Here is a 17,497-nt window from a genome sequence, read left to right as displayed (position 1 = left end):
CTGTCTTCCAGGTTTTGACATTTTGCCTGTAAGTGGATAAGGACGAGGCTGGTTTTGTTACAATGGTCTTAACCTGCAGACCCTGAGAGTGAGAATCAGCCCCGTGCGGGATTTGCGTTAGACGGTGGCAGGTGCGTGTTTGCTGGTTGCAGAGTCAGGTGATGAGCTCGCCCGTGGCTGGATGAAGCAGCCCTTCTGCCCTGGGGCTGGGCCCTGGCTCTTCTGCGGGGGGCTGGGGTGACGATGCACCTGAGTGTCCACCTCCAGGAGGCAGAGCCCGTTCCCCACAGTCTGCGTCGTTTTGGCAGGACTGTTTGTTTTTTAAAAGTCACTTTTTGGGAAACCGTGAATTCCGTTTACAGAAGTTTGTTCCGTTTTACAGAGAATCGGTTTCCACGTGTTCAGGGAGTGAGAACAGACGTTGTGTGAAATGCGTGCCGTCTGAGGGGTGGTGGAGGAATCACGGGCTTATTTTGGGGTATTTGTGGGGGCGGTGCTGGGAGACAAGCGGGTGTTTCCTGGCTGCTTTCACTCCCCGCGTGAGCGTGGGCTCTGTCAGGTCCCCCCAGTTGGACACACCCTCAGGAGGGTTGTCCGGGAGCATCAGTGTTGGAGCCACTGGACGTGTCTGGGGGCCGCGCCTCCGCCCTGGGACGCTGCAGGCTGGGCAGCACGGTGCTGTCTCAGGGGTCCCGTGACAGGCACAGCCTTCCGCGGCTGACGTAGACTCTGCAGCCACGAGCCTCCGGTGGGTGCTCCTGAGCTTGTTCTTCCGAATGTGCAGACGTCCCGCCTGGGCTTCTGTTCCTGCAAACCCCCTGGCGGATGCTCCCTGCCCGGCTGGTGAACCCCGGCTCCTCCTCCTCCCGGTCACTGCCCACTTCCCAGTCACCGGCATCCTTGCCAAACCAAACCCGGTTTGGGGGGGTCAGCGACCGCCGGCCTTGGGAGGGGAACAGCATGCGTTCACGCCGTGGGTCCGGGGAGCCCCGTGTGACGACAGCGTGTTACACGTACTCTCGCCGTGGGTCCGGGCAGCCCCGTGTGACGACCGCGTGTTACACGGCACACGCTCTCACTGTAGGACCCAGCGTGTACCTGGAGCGTGGCCATGCAGCTGCCTGGCCAAGCTCTTCTTGCTGGAGCCACTCTGCCTGCGCCTGTGCCCAGGGATTCTCGGGCCTTCTGTTCCCGGGCAACAGCAGGACCGCTCAGACCTTGTTCCCAGCCCAGGACAGCTGTGCTGCCCCAGCCTGGCCCTCCCTGCCTGGGGAGTGACCCTCCCGCTCCCCACACACTGGTTCACACACAGATGCTCCTCTTCACCGGTCCTGGTCACACAGACACTGTCCAGCGTCCCCACGGGGTCCTTCGGGCGGACGCACAGACCCTGCACAGCACCGTCCACGGCTGAAAGCGCCGTGCCCGACGCGGCAGCCCCGCTGTGGTTGGAGCCGACTTCGGCGTGGTGGCAGCCTGGGCTCTGGGCATCCCCGACGCACCCGCTCTCACCGCCAGAGCACGTGCTGTTCCCCTCCCAGGGCCCGTGGTCGCTAGAACCCTTGCAGCCTTTGGTCTGGCCAGGATGCCGCCCAGGATGCCGCTCCCTGGGCAGTGGCAGGGAGAAGGTAGAGCGGGTTCCCCACCTGGCAGGGAGCCGCAGCGCAGCGCAGGGGGTTAACAGGAAACAGAAGCCCGGGCGGGAATACCCACACACAAGACCAGGCTCCGGAGTATCCGCCAGGGGCTTGTGGACGCAGGGAGGGGCCAGATCCTCCCCTCGCTGTGGTGCCCGGCATCCACTGTGCCCCCCGGCTGGTGGACAGAATGACCCCCACGTCCCCCAGCCCAGCCTTCTGAGCTCTGTGGAGACTCACACCTCACTGCAGCCGTGCGTGCAGGTGCCAGCGCCTGGGCCGCAGGGGTGGGTGCAGGTGCCAGCGCCTGGGCCGCTGGGGTGGGTGCAGGGCACCCCCAGTGTCTCTTGGCGTCCGTCGAGGGCCCGTGGCTCGGCCGCGGTCGTGTGTCTGAGTGAACGTTAGCCCCGTGAGCTCTCGCCGACTCAGACACCTGGACCTGCTGCGTTTCCGTGTTGATCCCTCCACAGCGGTTCTCCGTCTTTGCTAGAGAGGGGATTTTTAAACGCACACGCGGGGCCTGACTCTCTCGCCTCCGTGTTCGGCTCCTCTGTGTAAACACCGACGTTTTTGACTCCGTGTTTAGCCGTCCGGCGTGTGGTTTGCAGGTGTAGCTGGCAGCGTTCTACCAGCCCTCGCAGAGGGTCCCTGGGAGTCGAGTGCTGGGCGGAGAAGAATGCTCAGAGCTTGCAGCGGGCCCTGCCTTCCAGGGGGTGGCCGCCGTCTGGGTGGGCGAGGGGCTCGGCTGGAGTCCATGAGTGTGGGTCCCGGCGGAACCCCTCCATCCCATCCCACAGCCTCCCGTGCTTCCGCCTCGCGCTGCAGGCTGGGGGCTCCTGGGGACACGGCTGTGCGTTGCAGCCTCTACTGAGCGTGCCTTCCGCCGGCCCCCTGCTGCTCCGGCCTCTCCCCTGTGGCCTTGACCGTGGTGTCTGGTGCCGCTGGGGTTGGGGCGAGGGTCCTTCCTGCTGGTCACCGCGCCCGGCCTGCTGTGCGCACCCTCTGCACACGCGGGGGTCCCGCCCGCGGCTGGTGTCGCCAGAGGACGTGTGACGGTTGCACGTGGCCTGTGTTCTCGGGAAATTCACCTGCACTCATCAAGCGCACGCTTGAATTTCTGTTTCTGCAACAGGCGGCATCGGTGTTAGGCTCAGCCTTTGTGTTTGGTCGTATATGGACGTGTTTTGCAACACTGTGGGTGTGCTGTGGGAGGGCGACACGTATCTGTGGCTGCTGGAATTGTGACGAGTCAGGGAGCTGCCGTCTCCGTGCCCTCAACAGAAATAGCTTGTCGGGAGGCAGGGCCTCGCCTTGATCGGTGTGCTTCGGGTGGCGGGCGCTTGACGGAGCACTTTGTAAAGTCCACGTGTGGAGGAGGATTTAAAGTGGGTGGCCGGGCCGCCCGAGGCCCCTCTGGTTCGTCTGAACTGTTTAACGAAGAGGCAGCTGACTTTAGAATTCTTCTTCCACACCCCGGCAGCTGTTTTTGCTCCTCGTGTGTTTACCGTGGATGCCCGGCCTCCCCGGCTACGCTCAGGGCAGGGCCGCAGTCCCTGTGATTCCTTCACAGTCCCCTGAGACCCGCTGCTCGGCCCGAGAGGCGGCCAGTTCTCAAGTGCGCTGTGCGTGTTGAAAAGAATGTGTGCCCTGCAGCTGTGCTGGGGCCGAGTCTATTTCTGTCCGTGAGATTAAACTTGTAAATCCCGAGCCTGCATGGGTGGCTGTGCTGTTTGTTGTTCCGTCTCTCGTCTGTCGGTGCCCAGGGTGGGGGCCCCAGCTTCCCCCTGTCGGTGCCCAGGGTGGGGGCCCCAGCTTCCCCCTGTCGGTGCCCAGGGTGGGGGCCCCAGCTTCCCCCTGTCGGTGCCCAGGGTGGGGGTCCCGGCCTTCCCCGTGTCGGTGCCCAGGGTGGGGGCCCCAGCTTCCCCCTGTCAGTGCCCAGGGTGGGGGTCCCGGCCTTCTCCGTGTCGGTGCCTAGGGTGGGGGTCCCAGCTTTCCCCGTGTCGGTGCCCAGGGTGGGGGTCCCAGCTTTCCCCCCATCAGTGCCCAGGGTGGGGGTCCCGGCCTTCCCCGCGTCGGTGCCCAGGGCGGGGGTCCCGGCCTTCCCCGCGTCGGTGCCCAGGGCGGGGGTCCCGGCCTTCCCCGTGTCGGTGCCCAGGGCGGGGGTCCCGGCCTTCCCCGTGTCGGTGCCCGGGGTGGGGGTCCCGGCCTTCCCCGCGTCGGTGCCCAGGGTGGGGGTCCCGGCCTTCCCCGTGTCGGTGCCCAGGGTGGGGGTCCCGGCCTTCCCCCCATCAGTGCCCAGGGTGGGGGTCCCGGCCTTCCCTGCATCGGTGCCCAGGGTGGGGGTCCCGGCCTTCCCCGTGTCGGTGCCCAGGGTGGGGGTCCCGGCTTCCCCCTGTCGGTGCCCAGGGTGGGGGTCCCGGCCTTCTCCGTGTCGGTGCCCAGGGTCGGTGGTTCCGGCCTTCTCCGTGTCGGTGCCCAGGGTGGGGGTCCCGGCCTTCTCCATGTCGGTGCCCAGGGTGGGGGTCCCAGCTTTCCCCCCATCAGTGCCCAGGGTGGGGGTCCCGGCCTTCCCTGCATCGGTGCCCAGGGTGGGGGTCCCGGCCTTCCCCGTGTCGGTGCCCAGGGTGGGGGTCCCGGCTTCCCCCTGTCGGTGCCCAGGGTGGGGGTCCCGGCCTTCTCCGTGTCGGTGCCCAGGGTCGGTGGTTCCGGCCTTCTCCGTGTCGGTGCCCAGGGTGGGGGTCCCGGCCTTCTCCATGTCGGTGCCCAGGGTGGGGGTCCCGGCCTTCCCCGTGTTGGTGCCCAGGGTGGGGGTCCCGGCCTTCCCCGTGTCGGTGCCCAGGGTGGGGGTCCCGGCCTTCCCTGTGTCGGTGCCCAGGGTGGGGGTCCCAGCTTTCCCCCCATCAGTGCCCAGGGTGGGGGTCCCGGCCTTCTCCATGTCGGTGCCCAGGGCGGGGGTCCCGGCCTTCCCCGTGTCGGTGCCCAGGGCGGGGGTCCCGGCCTTCCCCGCGTCGGTGCCCAGGGCGGGGGTCCCGGCATTCCCCGTGTCGGTGCCCAGGGTGGGGGTCCCAGCTTTCCCCCCATCAGTGCCCAGGGTGGGGGTCCCGGCCTTCTCCGTGTCGGTGCCCAGGGTGGGGGTCCCGGCCTTCCCCGTGTCGGTGCCCGGGTGGGTGTTCTCTTCCTTTCCTGGCGTGCTGAGTTTGTGCCCAGTGGTGTTTACTCGATCGGTGCCAAGGCTGCGTTGTCAGGCACGGATAAAGTTAGCGTCATCCTGTCCTCCCGTGACCGACCTCTTCAGCGTTCTACGGTGGCCTGTCCGTCTCCGGGTCTGTCCATCGCCTCGTGTCACTTCGTGGATGTTAGTACGGCGACGCCAGCTTTACTGTCTGCCTGCTCTGTCTTTTTCCACCTCAAAACAATGTGCAGCCTCTGGGTCCTTAAGCCACGTGTGTCTCCTGTGTCCTTCTGTCTCCTGTGTGTCCCGTATACACAAGTGCTGTTTTCTTTCTGCAGCCAGATCTTTGCCTTGTAACCGGAACACTTGGTTCATTGATGTCCATGTCGTCTGCTCGTCCGTGTGATGGACTCTTACGTCTCATCCTGCATCCCTGTCTCCCGCTGTTTTTTGTTTTTTGTTTTTTGTTTTGAGACGGAGTCTCGCTGTGTCGCCCAGGCTGGAGTGCAGTGGCCGGATCTCAGCTCACTGCAAGCTCCGCCTCCCGGGTTCACGCCATTCTCCGGCCTCAGCCTCCCGAGTAGCTGGGACTACAGGCGCCCGCTGTTTTTCAGCTCCGTCACCTCTTCTCTCGTTTGGGGTACACGCTTTCTACGAGCTCACTGTTTATCCCACAGAATCGGCGGCTGGCCGGGCACGGTGCCTCACCCCTGTGATCCCAGCGCCTTGGGAGGCTGAGGCAGGAGAATCGCTGGAGGCCAGAAGTTCAAGACCAGCCTGGGCAACATGGCGAGACCCCCGTCTCTTTAAAGGAAAAAAAAAAAGGAACGTTCACTAAATATTTCAAAGCCCAATATTAATCAATATCTTTTCCTCCAACTCACAAACAGGCACACACTCATCCAGTCACCATTTCACTGACAGTTGTTTTGAGTTTTTTTTTAAGAATTGAACGTACGTTGTTATCACTGATTTCTGTGGTCAGCGTGCCCAGGTTTTCCCACTCGTTACCGCCCTTCATCCCTTCTTTCAATTCCGACCTTCGCTTTGGGAGCTCTTGGCTTCTCCGGGCTGCTTTTGCTCAGCTTTTGTGTCACAGGGTGTCTGTTAACGGCATGTTAATGGTCTGTTGTTGTCTGTTAATGGCGTGCATGCTCTGTACATTCTGGTCTAAACGTGTCTACGTGTTCATCTCTTTTTTTTTTTTTTTTTTTTTTTTTGAGACGGAGTCTCGCTCTGTCACCCAGGCTGGAGTGCAGTGGCGCGATCTCAGCTCACTGCACCCTCTGCCTCCCGGGTTTAAGCGATTCTCCTGCCTCAGCCCCTCAAGTAGCTGGGATGACGGGTGCCCGCCACCACACCTGGTTAATTTTCTGTTTTTTGTTTTAAGACAGAGTCTCGCTCTGTCACCCGGGCTGGAGTACAGTGGCCAGATCTCAGCTCACTGCAAGCTCCACCTCCTGGGTTGGAGCGATTCTCCTGCCTCAGCCTCCCAAGTAGCTGGGATTACAGGCACCTGCCACCAAACCCAGCTAATTTTTTCTATTTTTTTTTTTTTTTTTTTAGTAGAGGTGAAATTTTGCCGTGTTGCCCAGACTGGTCTCGAACTCCTCAGCTCAGGCATCCTGCCCCCCTCAGCCTCCCAAAGCGCCAGGATTGCAGGCACGAGCCACTGTGCCCGGCCAGTTTGAGGGTTTGCGCACCGTCCTGGTGACCTAAGTTTGGTTTACAAACCTGCCGGAGAGTCGGCTGTGGCTGTAAGTTCTCGGGGGAGAGCTCCGCCCTGCGCAGCTCCTACAGGCAGCTGATCCTTTGCTTCCCGGGGCCGGAGGCGCGCTGGGGACGTCTTTGGAGTTCTTCTTCCCACCGCAGGTGCCGTGTTCTGGGCGCCGCACTTAGGGCGGCTTCCCCTGAGGACCCTGGGTTTTGCCTCGTCTTCCCCAGAGCCCTGCAAGACTGAGCGATTTCGGGTGAGCGCGCTCGGCCCACGCTTCTGCAGGCAGAGCCTGTTCAGGCTCCACGGCCTTCCCTGGGCTGCTCCTTCCAGGCAGCCGTGGCCTGAGGTGTCCTCCTTTCCTGCCAGCCTGGGGTGCCGTCTGGAAGACGTTTGTGAAACATTCCATCCGGGGTTCCTGGCGGTTTCCAGCAGGGAGGTTGGTTTGTGTGTCCAGGTCATCATTGTATTGCCAAAATCAGGAGCCCGAGAGCCCCTCTGCACCCCAAATAGCAGAGCGGTGTGAACCCAGCGTGATGGAGGGGAAGAGCCGCAGGCTCCACGGTGGGGCCCCCGCTGCAGGAGGCGGGAGGGAGACGGGAAGACGCCGCTGTGCGGACACGTCGTGGGCCCGGGGAGGTGCGCCGTGGGCCCGGGCAGGTGCGCCGTGGGCCCGGGGAGGTGCGCCGTGGGCCCGGGGAGGTGCGCCGTGGGCCCGGGGAGGTGCGCCGTGGGCCCGGGGAGGTGCGCCGTGGGCCCGGGGAGGTGCGCCGTGGGCCCCGGGAGGTGCGCCGTGGACTCGGGGAGGTGCGCCGTGGACTCGGGGAGGTGCGCCGTGGGCCCGGGGAGGTGCGCCGTGGGCCCGGGGAGGTGCGCCGTGGGCCCGGGGAGGTGCGCCGTGGGCCCGGGGAGGTGCGCCGTGGACTCGGGGAGGTGCGCCGTGGGCCCGGGGAGGTGCGCCGTGGGCCCGGGGAGGTGCGCCGTGGGCCCGGGGAGGTGCGCCGTGGGCCCGGGGAGGTGCGCCGTGGGCCCGGGGAGGTGCGCCGTGGGCCCGGGGAGGTGCGCCGTGGGCCCGGGGAGGTGCGCCGTGGGCCCGGGGAGGTGCGCCGTGGGCCCGGGGAGGTGCGCCGTGGACTCGGGGAGGTGCGCCGTGGGCCCGGGGAGGTGCGCCGTGGGCCCGGGGAGGTGCGCTGTGGGCCCGGGGGGTGCAGGGACCTCCTGCCGCAGGCACAGAGCTCACGTTCTGAATCACACGGGAAGGTAAAGCTCTGCTGAAGGAGCGCTCGGTCGGCACCTGCTGCGGGAAGCCTGCTCCGCCCCAGGTCACGGAGGCGGCCTCCTTCCTCCTAGATGGGGATCAGAGTAAAGCAGCGGAGTCTCACCTGGGGTGAGGGCCCTGTGGAGACAGCAGGGTGGGGACCGTTGGGGCGCTGTGTGTGGGACCCTTGTGACGTGGGGTGAGGGTCCTGTGGGAGTAGCGGGGTGGGCTGTGTTCTCTGTGAGGACACTGGAGCTGGGACCCAGGCCTGGATTAATCCCAGCAGTCAGGATTGTGGCTGCAAAGGCCCCTGAGCTGTGGTCCATCGGACCCTCCTCCCCGGCTTCCTCCCGGGACCCCTCCTCCACGGCAGTTGGTGGAGGAGGACCCGGCCCCGTCCCCTGGGTAGTTGGTGGAGGAGGACACGGCCCGTCCCCTGGGTAGTTGGTGGGGGAGGAGGACACAGCCCGTCCCCTGGGTAGTTGGTGGAGGAGGACACAGCCCGTCCCCTGGGTAGTTGGTGGAGGAGGACACGGCCCGTCCCCTGGGTAGTTGGTGGAGGAGGACACGGCCCGTCCCCTGGGTAGTTGGTGGAGGAGGACACGGCCCGTCCCCTGGGTAGTTGGTGGAGGAGGACACGGCCCGTCCCCTGGGTAGTTGGAGGAGGAGGAGGACACGGCCCGTCCCCTGGGTAGTTGGTGGGGGAGGACACGGCCCGTCCCCTGGGTAGTTGGTGGAGGAGGAGGACACAGCCCGTCCCCTGGGTAGTTGGAGGAGGAGGAGGACACGGCCCGTCCCCTGGGTAGTTGGTGGAGGAGGACACGGCCCGTCCCCTGGGTAGTTGGTGGAGGAGGACACAGCCCGTCCCCTGGGTAGTTGATGGAGGAGGACGCGGCCCTGTCCCCTGGGTAGTTGGTGGAGGAGGACACGGCCCGTCCCCTGGGTAGTTGGTGGAGGAGGACACGGCCCGTCCCCTGGGTAGTTGGTGGAGGAGGACGCGGCCCCGTCCCCTGGGTAGTTGGAGGAGGAGGACACGGCCCGTCCCCTGGGTAGTTGGTGGAGGAGGACACGGCCCGTCCCCTGGGTAGTTGGTGGGGGAGGACACGGCCCGTCCCCTGGGTAGTTGGTGGGGGAGGACACGGCCCGTCCCCTGGGTAGTTGGTGGAGGAGGAGGACGCGGCCCCGTCCCCTGGGTAGTTGGAGGAGGAGGACACGGCCCGTCCCCTGGGTAGTTGGTGGAGGAGGAGGACACGGCCCGTCCCCTGGGTAGTTGGTGGAGGAGGACACAGCCCGTCCCCTCAGTAGTCATGGTGGAGAAGGACACGGCCCGTCCCCTGGGCGGTTGATGGAGCAGGACGCAGTGCGGTCGCTGACGCCGTTAACCGTTTCAGGCGGTGTTTCAGCATCACGGGATGAGATCACACGTCCACCTCGCGGGCTGTGTAGAGACTGAAGCAGGAGACTTTTGAGTGCGTGTTCCGGGGCCTGTGGATGTACTGGGTGAGGGGAGAGCTGATGCTGACTGGGGCCAAGAGCCCGTGGGCGCGGGCGAGGGGCTGGGTGAGGGGCTGAGGCGTGTCCACAGCAGTACCTGGCGGTCGGCCCCTTCGCCCGGCTGTGCGGTTGCCTGCCCTGCCTGTGCCTCTCCGGACGTGAGTCGCCCGGGCTCCAGGGGCAGGGCTGCCTGTGGACGGCACCTGGGCCTCTCCACGTCTGAGCCCTCAGACGCCTGGGGTGCGGCTGCCCGTGTTCCCGGGGCCCTGCCGGGTGTGGTGGGGTCCGTGTTGTGGCCCATGGGAGTCGGGAGTGGGTCTTGGCTGGGCTCTCAGGCGCCTGGGATGTGGCTGCCCGTGTCCCCGGGGCCCTGCCGGGTGTGGTGGGGTCTGTGCTGTGGCCCATGGGAGTCGGGAGTGGGTCCTGGCTGGGCTCTCAGACGCCTGGGGTGCGGCTGCCCATGTCCCCAGGGCCCTGCCGGGTGTGGTGGGGTCCGTGCTGTGGCCCATGGGAGTCGGGAGTGGGTCCTGGCTGGGCTCTCAGATGTCTGGGGTGCGGCTGCCCGTGTCCCCGGGGCCCTGCCGGGTGTGGTGGGGTCTGTGCTGTGGCCCCTGGGAATTGGGAGTGGGTCCTGGCTGGGCTCTCAGACGCCTGGGGTGCGGCTGCCCATGTCCCCGGGGCCCTGCCGGGTGTGGTGGGGTCCGTGCTGTGGTCCATGGGAGTCGGGAGTGGGTCCTGGCTGGGCTCTCAGATGTCTGGGGTGCGGCTGCCCGTGTCCCCGGGGCCCTGCCGGGTGTGGTGGGGTCCGTGCTGTGGCCCCTGGGAATCGGGAGTGGGTCCTGGCTGGGCTCTCAGGCGCCTGGGGCATGCAGCTGCCCGTGTCCCCGGGGCCCTGTGGGGTGTGGCGGGGGCTCAGTGGTGCAGAGCAGCCACCCAGCGTGGGGTCCGTGGCAGCGTCGTGTGTCCTCCTGGGCGGAGGTGGCCCCTGCAGTGCAGTACCCGTGTGGTCCCCGACAGGGACTGCAGCGTGTCCTCTCCCGGCCGGGGTCAGGCGGCCTCGGCACCGTCGGCCCCGGAGAGGCCCCTCGTGTTGTCCGGGTGGAGAAGGCGTTCGATGCTCCCGGGTTGTAACCGAGCGCTGTCCGTCACTCTTCAGGTTCAGACGCGGAAAGAAGAGCGTCTGCCCCCGGCCAGCAGCCAAAGCATTCCGACCTTCTACTTCCCCAGAGGACGCCCGCAGGACTCGCTCAACGTGGATGCCGCCATCAGCAAGATCGAGAGCGCCTTCGCCCGCCTCCCCCACGAGAGAGCCACCATGGACGACATGGGCCTGGTGGCCAAGGTGCGTGTCCCCCGTGTGACGTGGAGCAGCCGAGGTGGTACTGCGGGCGTGAGACGGTGAGGCGGGGCGGCCGGGGCAGGTGCGTGTCACACGCGTGAGAGTGAGGTGGGGCGGCTGAGGCAGGTGCGTGTCACACGCGTGAGAGTGAGGTGGGGCGGCCGGGGCAGGTGCGTGTCACACGCGTGAGAGTGAGGTGGGGCGGCCGAGGCAGGTGCGTGTCACACGCGTGAGAGTGAGGTGGGGCGGCCGAGGCAGGTGCATGTCACACCCGTGAGAGTGAGAGTGAGGTGGGGCGGCCGGGGCAGGTGCATGTCACACCCGTGAGAGTGAGAGTGAGGTGGGGCGGCCGAGGCAGGTGCATGTCACACCCGTGAGAGTGAGAGTGAGGTGGGGCGGCCGAGGCAGGTGCATGTCACACCCGTGAGAGTGAGAGTGAGGTGGGGCGGCCGAGGCAGGTGCATGTCACACCCGTGAGAGTGAGAGTGAGGTGGGGCGGCCGAGGCAGGTGCCACCGGCGTGTGAGGGTGAGGTGGAGAGGCTGGAGTGGCCGAGGTGGGTGTGTGTCACACGGGCATGAGTGAGGCCAGCGGCCGAGGCGGGTGCGTGTCACGTGTGCGGGAGTGGCCCAGGTTTCCTCTGAGGTTACAGTTGTGGCCTGAGGTTTGCTGTCTGGTCGCTGCTGTGTGAATTCTTAAGCATCTGAAACTCAAGTGGGAATTCCGTCTGCATTCTCGTCCTGAGGCCGTTCAGCACCCTCCTGGCCGTGCCCCTTTCTGCCCGAGGAGCCGCCGTCCCAGGCTGGGCGGCTGTGGACCCCTGTCCCCCGGCAGTGGCCCCGAGGGCCCATTTCTGGACTCACCCTGAGTGCTGCGGCGCCATGTTCGTCATTTGCCGCCTGCTTTCCTTCTCAGCTGCCTGCTTTCCAGGCTGCCTGCGTGGACGTCCGCAGATCGGGCACGCTCGGTTTAGTGTCTGTGCGTTACCAAGGCAAGGCTCACTCCAGGGACGTGTGTCCGGACCCCTGGTGGGCGATTGTGTTTCCAGGGACCCGGGCCCACCTCTCCAGCGTCCCGTCCTCCAGGTGGAGTCGCCGGAAGGCAGATGCTCCCACCCCTCCAGGTCAGAGCCCAGAGCCTTAGTGCACGGTACTCGTGAGCCCCTCGGGGCGAGACCCCTGCTCCCCAGCCCTCTCCAGCTCTGCAGCTGTGAAGGCGGTCCTCAGGAGTGGGCAGGTTTTTGTTTTTTCAGTTTGCTTGTTTGTTTTGAGGCAGAATCTTGCTCTGTTGCCCAGGCTGGAGTGCAATGGTGCCCTCTCGGCTCACTGCAACCTCCACCTTCCGGGTTCAAGCGATTCTCCTGCCTTGGCCTCCCAAGTAGCTGGGACTACAGGTGTGTACCACCACGCCTGGCTAATTTTTATATTTTTAGTAGAGATGGAGTTTCACCATATTGGCCAGGCTGATTCAGGAACTCCTGACTTCAAGTGATCCACCTGCCTCGGCCTCCCAACGTGCTGGGATAGAGGTGTGAGCCACCAAAGTGCTGGGATTGAGGTGTGAGCCACCGCGCCCGGCCGGTTTTTGTATTTTTAACCTATGAATACAGTCTATTAAATGAGTGGGTTTTGGGATGTTAAACCAACCTTGCATTCCTAGCATAAATTCCATGTCGTCGGTGTGTCTCGTGTCTTTCATATGTTGCTGGATTCCGGTAATTTTTGCAACTGGATTCACAGAGAACACACTGCCTGAGAGTTTTCTTGTGAGTCCTTTGTCTGGTTTTGGTTTTAGAGAAATACGGGTCTGAAAGAACACGTTGGGAAGTGTCCCCCCTTTCTCTATTACAGACTGTCCTTTTAAAGTATTTTACAAAGTCTTGTTTTATAAATACGTAAAAACCTCTGTGGTTCCAAAGTGAACGCTAACAAAGCAGACACAGTTAGGTAAGTCCAGGTTCCGTCCCTGTCTGCGCTGTTTCTCCCCCCGAGGTAAGAGTTCCCGTAGCTTTAGTTTACCCTCTTATTGTCGTTTTAGCTTTTAATATGAGCAAGTACACGCGAATGTGTGTATGAGGATGAACATGCATACATCCTGCATTTCTGAGAGAAAAATTAGTATGCTGTTTTACACTTGGGTATTTGTTCTTACTAAGTCCGTATCTGTAGAGGTGGCGGCGTCTTGCACGGCAGCGTGGGGCCGTGTAAGGACCAGATAAGCTGCGAGCATGCAAAGCCATCTTACAAGGAAAATTAGGGTCATTCTGTAGTTGCTTTTGTTGAAATATTAGAAAGTTTCTTACAGTTGGTTGCAAACGTGGAGTGAATGAAAACAGCTAATATTTACCTAGTATATGCTGTAATTTAAAACACCACACACGTTAAGAATTGTTTCATGTCTCGGTACAAACGTGCCACAGAGGTAGTGACAGCCGTGCCGTCTCCATGTCCGGTGTGAAGTGGGCACCCACCGCCCGCCCTGGCAGGCTCGCTCGACTCTCCACGTGTGTCTCGGCTTCCAGTGTGTTATCCTCCGTGCTCTTGAGGCTGTGGGATATCGCTGAGAGTTCCTTCACGGGGAAGTCTGTTTGCTTGCACCTGGGACGGCTTCATCCTTTTCAGCACAGCCTCGGTGATGTGGAGAGAACTCGCCCTCGCCGAGTCTGCCCAGCCCCCCACGCAGGGTCTGCACGCCGCCGGCCGGGTCGGTCGCCTCTTCTGCGGCTCGCGTGCTGTGTCCCCTTCGGGTCCTACCAAGCCACTCACGCAGCGCGGTGAGGTTCCTGCACGTGACCCGCACGTACCCCTCGGGGCTTCCCCGCCACGGCGCCTGGTTCTCACGTGCACGCTCCGTGTCGTTTTCCTCCCGGGACGCAGCTTTCCACGTGACCTCACCTCAGGCGAGGCGGCGGCGGCCTTGGTGGCCGTCGAAGGTGGTGAGGCTTCCAGGCTTGAAAGAACTTGGCCCGTTGGCCGGGTGTCACGTTTGGTGGGAAAAAGCAAGTTTTCTCATGGTCTTCGATGCCCCGAGAAGCAGGGTGAGCTGGGTGTGACCCCGCGGGACGGGGAGAGCTCTGAGACTGAAGTTCTCTTGCTTGCAGTGTCTGCACCGCTGGGAGTCCGAGGGACACCTCCACAGGCCCTGCTGTCCGTGCACACACCGGCTGTTCGTACACGCACCGGCCCGGCCCCGGCAGGCAGAGCGCGTGGTGCTCGGGCCCCCACGGTGACTGTGGGCAGAGGCCGGCAGGGGCTGTGCTTTCGTGACTTAATGCACCTGCGCTGTGGCAGCAGAACCCCGTGAGTGTCCCGCATGTGCGGGGGCCACAGGCCAAGTTCCGCTCCCCCCAAGGCCGCTGAGCCTGTCTGGGTGGCGCCCAGCTCACCGCCACGTGCGGGCGTCCGTCCCCGTCTCCGTCGTGTGCCTTTGGGACGGTTTTCTGTGAGCCGGGCCCCGGACCAGGGGACGAACGGGTAGCCCGGGTGTCGCTGGCATCCTCGGGTTTTCGCGCGTGAGGCCCGTGTGGTTTCGAATTTTCTCCGTCAGTGAGTGAGTGAGTGAGTGAGTGAGGGCCTGAGTCACAGCCCACGGCGTGTTCTCAGCTGCCTGAGAACTGACGTCTGAGGGGACGTGGAGTCTGTGCTTCCCCCTGTGGATCTTATAGCTGTGGCCGTGCAGTGAGGTCGGCCCGGCCGTTCCTGTCCGGTGTGTGAGTCGGGGCTGATCTCACGCATTCTTTCCTCCCTGTCATCATGTTCACTCCTCCGTGTTTTCTCTGAAGCCGTTTGGGAAACGATCGTCAGCTCCTTCGCCTCCGCCAGGCTCCACCCCGTCAGCGCCCCACAGGGAAACACGGTTTTCTCTCCCGTAATTTCCTTCAGATGTCGTTGGTTAATTCCGGGTTTTCGTTCATTGAGTCTATTATGATTATTTACATTTTTTCTAAAACACTTTTTTGCATAACTTATCAATTCATTGCCCTAAAGCTCTTGTCTTGTACGATTATCGTATCTGCATCCTCTAGACACTCTTTCTTGACAGAATCATCCATTTCTGCTTCCCTCCTCGATCCACCATGCTGCAGACTAATCTATATCTTTTTCAGTCAGCAGCCGTCAGGGTTACAGAGCATTTCGATTCTTTCTGTCCCATGAATTCCTGCGATCATCTTTCTCACACACCAAGATCCCCGGTTTTAAGTGCACAATCGATCCGTTGTGGTCCAGCACACACCTGGGTATCCACCCCCACAGGGGGGACCGGCCGTGTGCCGCCTGCCCCGGGTTTCCCCTGCGCCTCCTCCTGCACCGTGTCAGTCCCCCCATTTCTCCCCGTCCCAGACCAGCCACGGACGTGCTTCCAGTCACTGTACTTCGCCTCTCTCAGAGTTTCATATTTTTTTTTTATTTTAAATTTTATTTTGAAGGGACAAGTAATATTTGTATATATTTACGGGGTACAGCAACATGCTTCACTGTGTGTGTGGTGAGGATCGATTAAATCCTGCGGTGTGGATACCGTGGGGCTCGCTGTGTGTCTGGCCGGGGCGTGGTTTCTGTGGGGTTCCCCGTGTGTCTGGCGGAATGTGGCTACCACGGGGCTGGTGGGGTGTGGAGACTGTGGAACTCGCGTGTGGCTGGCCAGGGCACGGCTGTTGTGGGGCCGGCTGTGTGTCCCTGGCCACACGGGCAGTTTGTTCTTTGCATCAGCGAGCAGGAGGGGAGAGACGGAGCACACCCACCGCAGACTCCAGAGGCCCTTCCCTTTCTGTTCTTGTTTGCCAGGAGCTCTCTTTTCTTTTTTTATTTTATTTAATTTTTTTTTGAGCCAGGTTCTCACTCAGCCCCTGGGCTGGAGTCCAGTGGCATCATCTCAGCTCACTGCAGCCTCGACCTGCTGGGCTCAAGTGATCCACCCACCTCAGCCCTCCCGAGTAGCCGGGACCCCTGGCACCTGCCACCACACCTGGCTGATTGTTTTTTTTTTCGTAGAGACAGGGTTCCGCTCTGTTGCCCAGGCTGGTCTGGAACTCCTGGGCTGCAAGGGCCCTCTTGTCTCAGCCTCTCCAAGTGCTGGGACGATGACGGGCATGAACCACCATGCCTGGCCTCAGTTTTACTTTATAAAATTACAGACGTGCCTTGCAGTTTGTCCAGTACATCTGAGTATGAAGGCAGCTCCGGTCCCCGGTCCACTGCAGCGTGTCACGCCTCTCGTATGCATTAGCTGTGCATTGCCAGGCCCAGCAGGGTCTGGGTCATGAAGAACTGGTCTTGACCTGACGGACATGAGTGTGAAGGCAACCCCGGTCTTGGGGTGAGCCCCGGTCTTGGGGTGAGCCCCGGTCTTGGGGTGAGCCCCGGTCTTTGGGGTGAGCCCCGGTCTTGGGGTGAGCCCCGGTCTTTGGGGTGAGCCCCGGTCTTGGGGTGAGCCCCGGTCTTGGGGTGAGTCCCGGTATTTGGGGTGAGTCCCGGTCTTGGGGTGAGCCCCGGTCTTGGGGTGAGCCCTGGTCTTTGGGGTGAGCCCCGGTCTTTGGGGTGAGCCCCGGTCTTGGGGTGAGTCCCGGTCTTAGGGTGAGCCCCGGTCTTGGGGTGAGCCCCGGTATTTGGGTGAGCCCCGGTCTTGGGGTGAGCCCTTGTCTTGGGGTGAGCCCCAGTCTTGGGGTGAGCCCTGGTCTTTGGGGTGAGTCCCGGTATTTGGGTGAGCCCCGGTCTTGGGGTGAGCCCCGGTCGTGGGGTGAGAGCGCCAGTCTCTGGTCCAGCACACGGTGTCACACTTCTCCTCTGTGTTGGGTGCAGATGGCCTGGCCTTGCAGGGGTTGTGTCTGCGCTCGTGAAGGCCTGGCCTGTGGTCTCCTTTTCTTGTCATGGCTTGGTCTGGGGGGATGCGGGCCTCGGGGAGCTGCTTGGGAAATGTCCCTTAGAATTCACTTTTTCTGGAGCCGTTTATTTACACCGGGTGTTATTTTATGTGAGTGTTTGCTGGAACTCATCAGTGAGGCCATTTGGGACGGAGTTTTCTCTGTGGGAAGGTTTTTAATGACAGCGTGAATTGTTTCCGTAGACACAGGCTGTCTGTTTCTTGTGTTTGTTTTTGAGAGACAGAGTCTCGCTTGAACCCGGGAGGTGGCGGTTGCAGTGAGCCGAGATGGTGCCACTGTACTCCAGCCTGGGCGACAGAGCGTCCACCCCCATGACCCAGTCAGCCCCCAGCAGACCCCGCTCCAACACTCAGGATCGCGGTGCCCCATGAGATTGGGGTGGGGGCTCCGAGCCAAAGTCCAGCCCGGCTTCATGTGACCCTGAGGACTCATCCGGCTCCACGATGTCATTTGCTGGCATCTTTCCGTGTCTGCACATGTTCCCCTTGTCCTGGCACCGGCCGAGGAAGTCGTGCTGAACTCGCGAGCCGTGGCTGTGGCGTCCTCCTGTCTCCCCTCAGACCCGTCGGTCGGTGTCAGCGTGCCCCGTGCGAGTGCAGACGCCCGGGTCTTGGTCCTCCTCGCGGTGCCCCTGCCGCAGCAGCACCATCACGTGGCCTCGGGGCCGGTGTGCTTCGTGCTTAGGGACCTGCTGTGCAATCACCAGAGCCGTAATGGAATGGAATAGGATGCAGCCGGACACGGGCCGACGATCCACACGGAGCAGCGTGCCGGACTCCTTCACGCGGGCGCTGAGCGAGGGAAGCCAAGCCTAGAAGCTCCAGGTCCTACTGCCGTGGCCTGGAAAAGGTGAACCGGAGCCCCGGGCAGGAGGCCTGGGGGCTGTCGCCGCGCTGGGGTGCGGAGGGTCGGAAGGGACTGTCGGGGCTGGCGGCCTCGATCCCCGTCCTGGCTGTGCGGTGGGCGTGCCGCGGCTCGGCCTGGCCCCACCCGGAGTTGGTCT

The 17,497-nt window shown here is 63.1% G+C and overlaps 1 protein-coding gene across 4 annotated transcripts in view; it reads left to right on the top strand.

Annotated features, from left to right (window-relative positions):
• LOC141406882 (serine/threonine-protein phosphatase 2A regulatory subunit B'' subunit beta-like) overlaps positions 1-17,497 on the top strand; it is a 40,824-nt gene that overhangs the window by 9,636 nt on the left and 13,691 nt on the right. For 3 of the 4 annotated variants that reach the window (XM_074029499.1, XM_074029500.1, XM_074029498.1), the window contains exon 2: positions 10,432-10,617. In XM_074029499.1, coding sequence (XP_073885600.1) covers positions 10,432-10,617 — 186 coding nt within the window. Of the gene's footprint in view, positions 1-7,534; positions 7,911-9,172; positions 9,251-10,431; positions 10,618-17,497 lie in introns of those variants that run through there. The other variant, XM_074029501.1, reaches the window with a different exon arrangement.

The sequence above is a fragment of the Macaca fascicularis genome, chromosome X (assembly GCF_037993035.2).
Source record: "Macaca fascicularis isolate 582-1 chromosome X, T2T-MFA8v1.1".
Lineage (NCBI taxonomy): Eukaryota > Metazoa > Chordata > Mammalia > Primates > Cercopithecidae > Macaca > Macaca fascicularis.
This window is presented reverse-complemented; position numbering and strand designations above follow the sequence as displayed.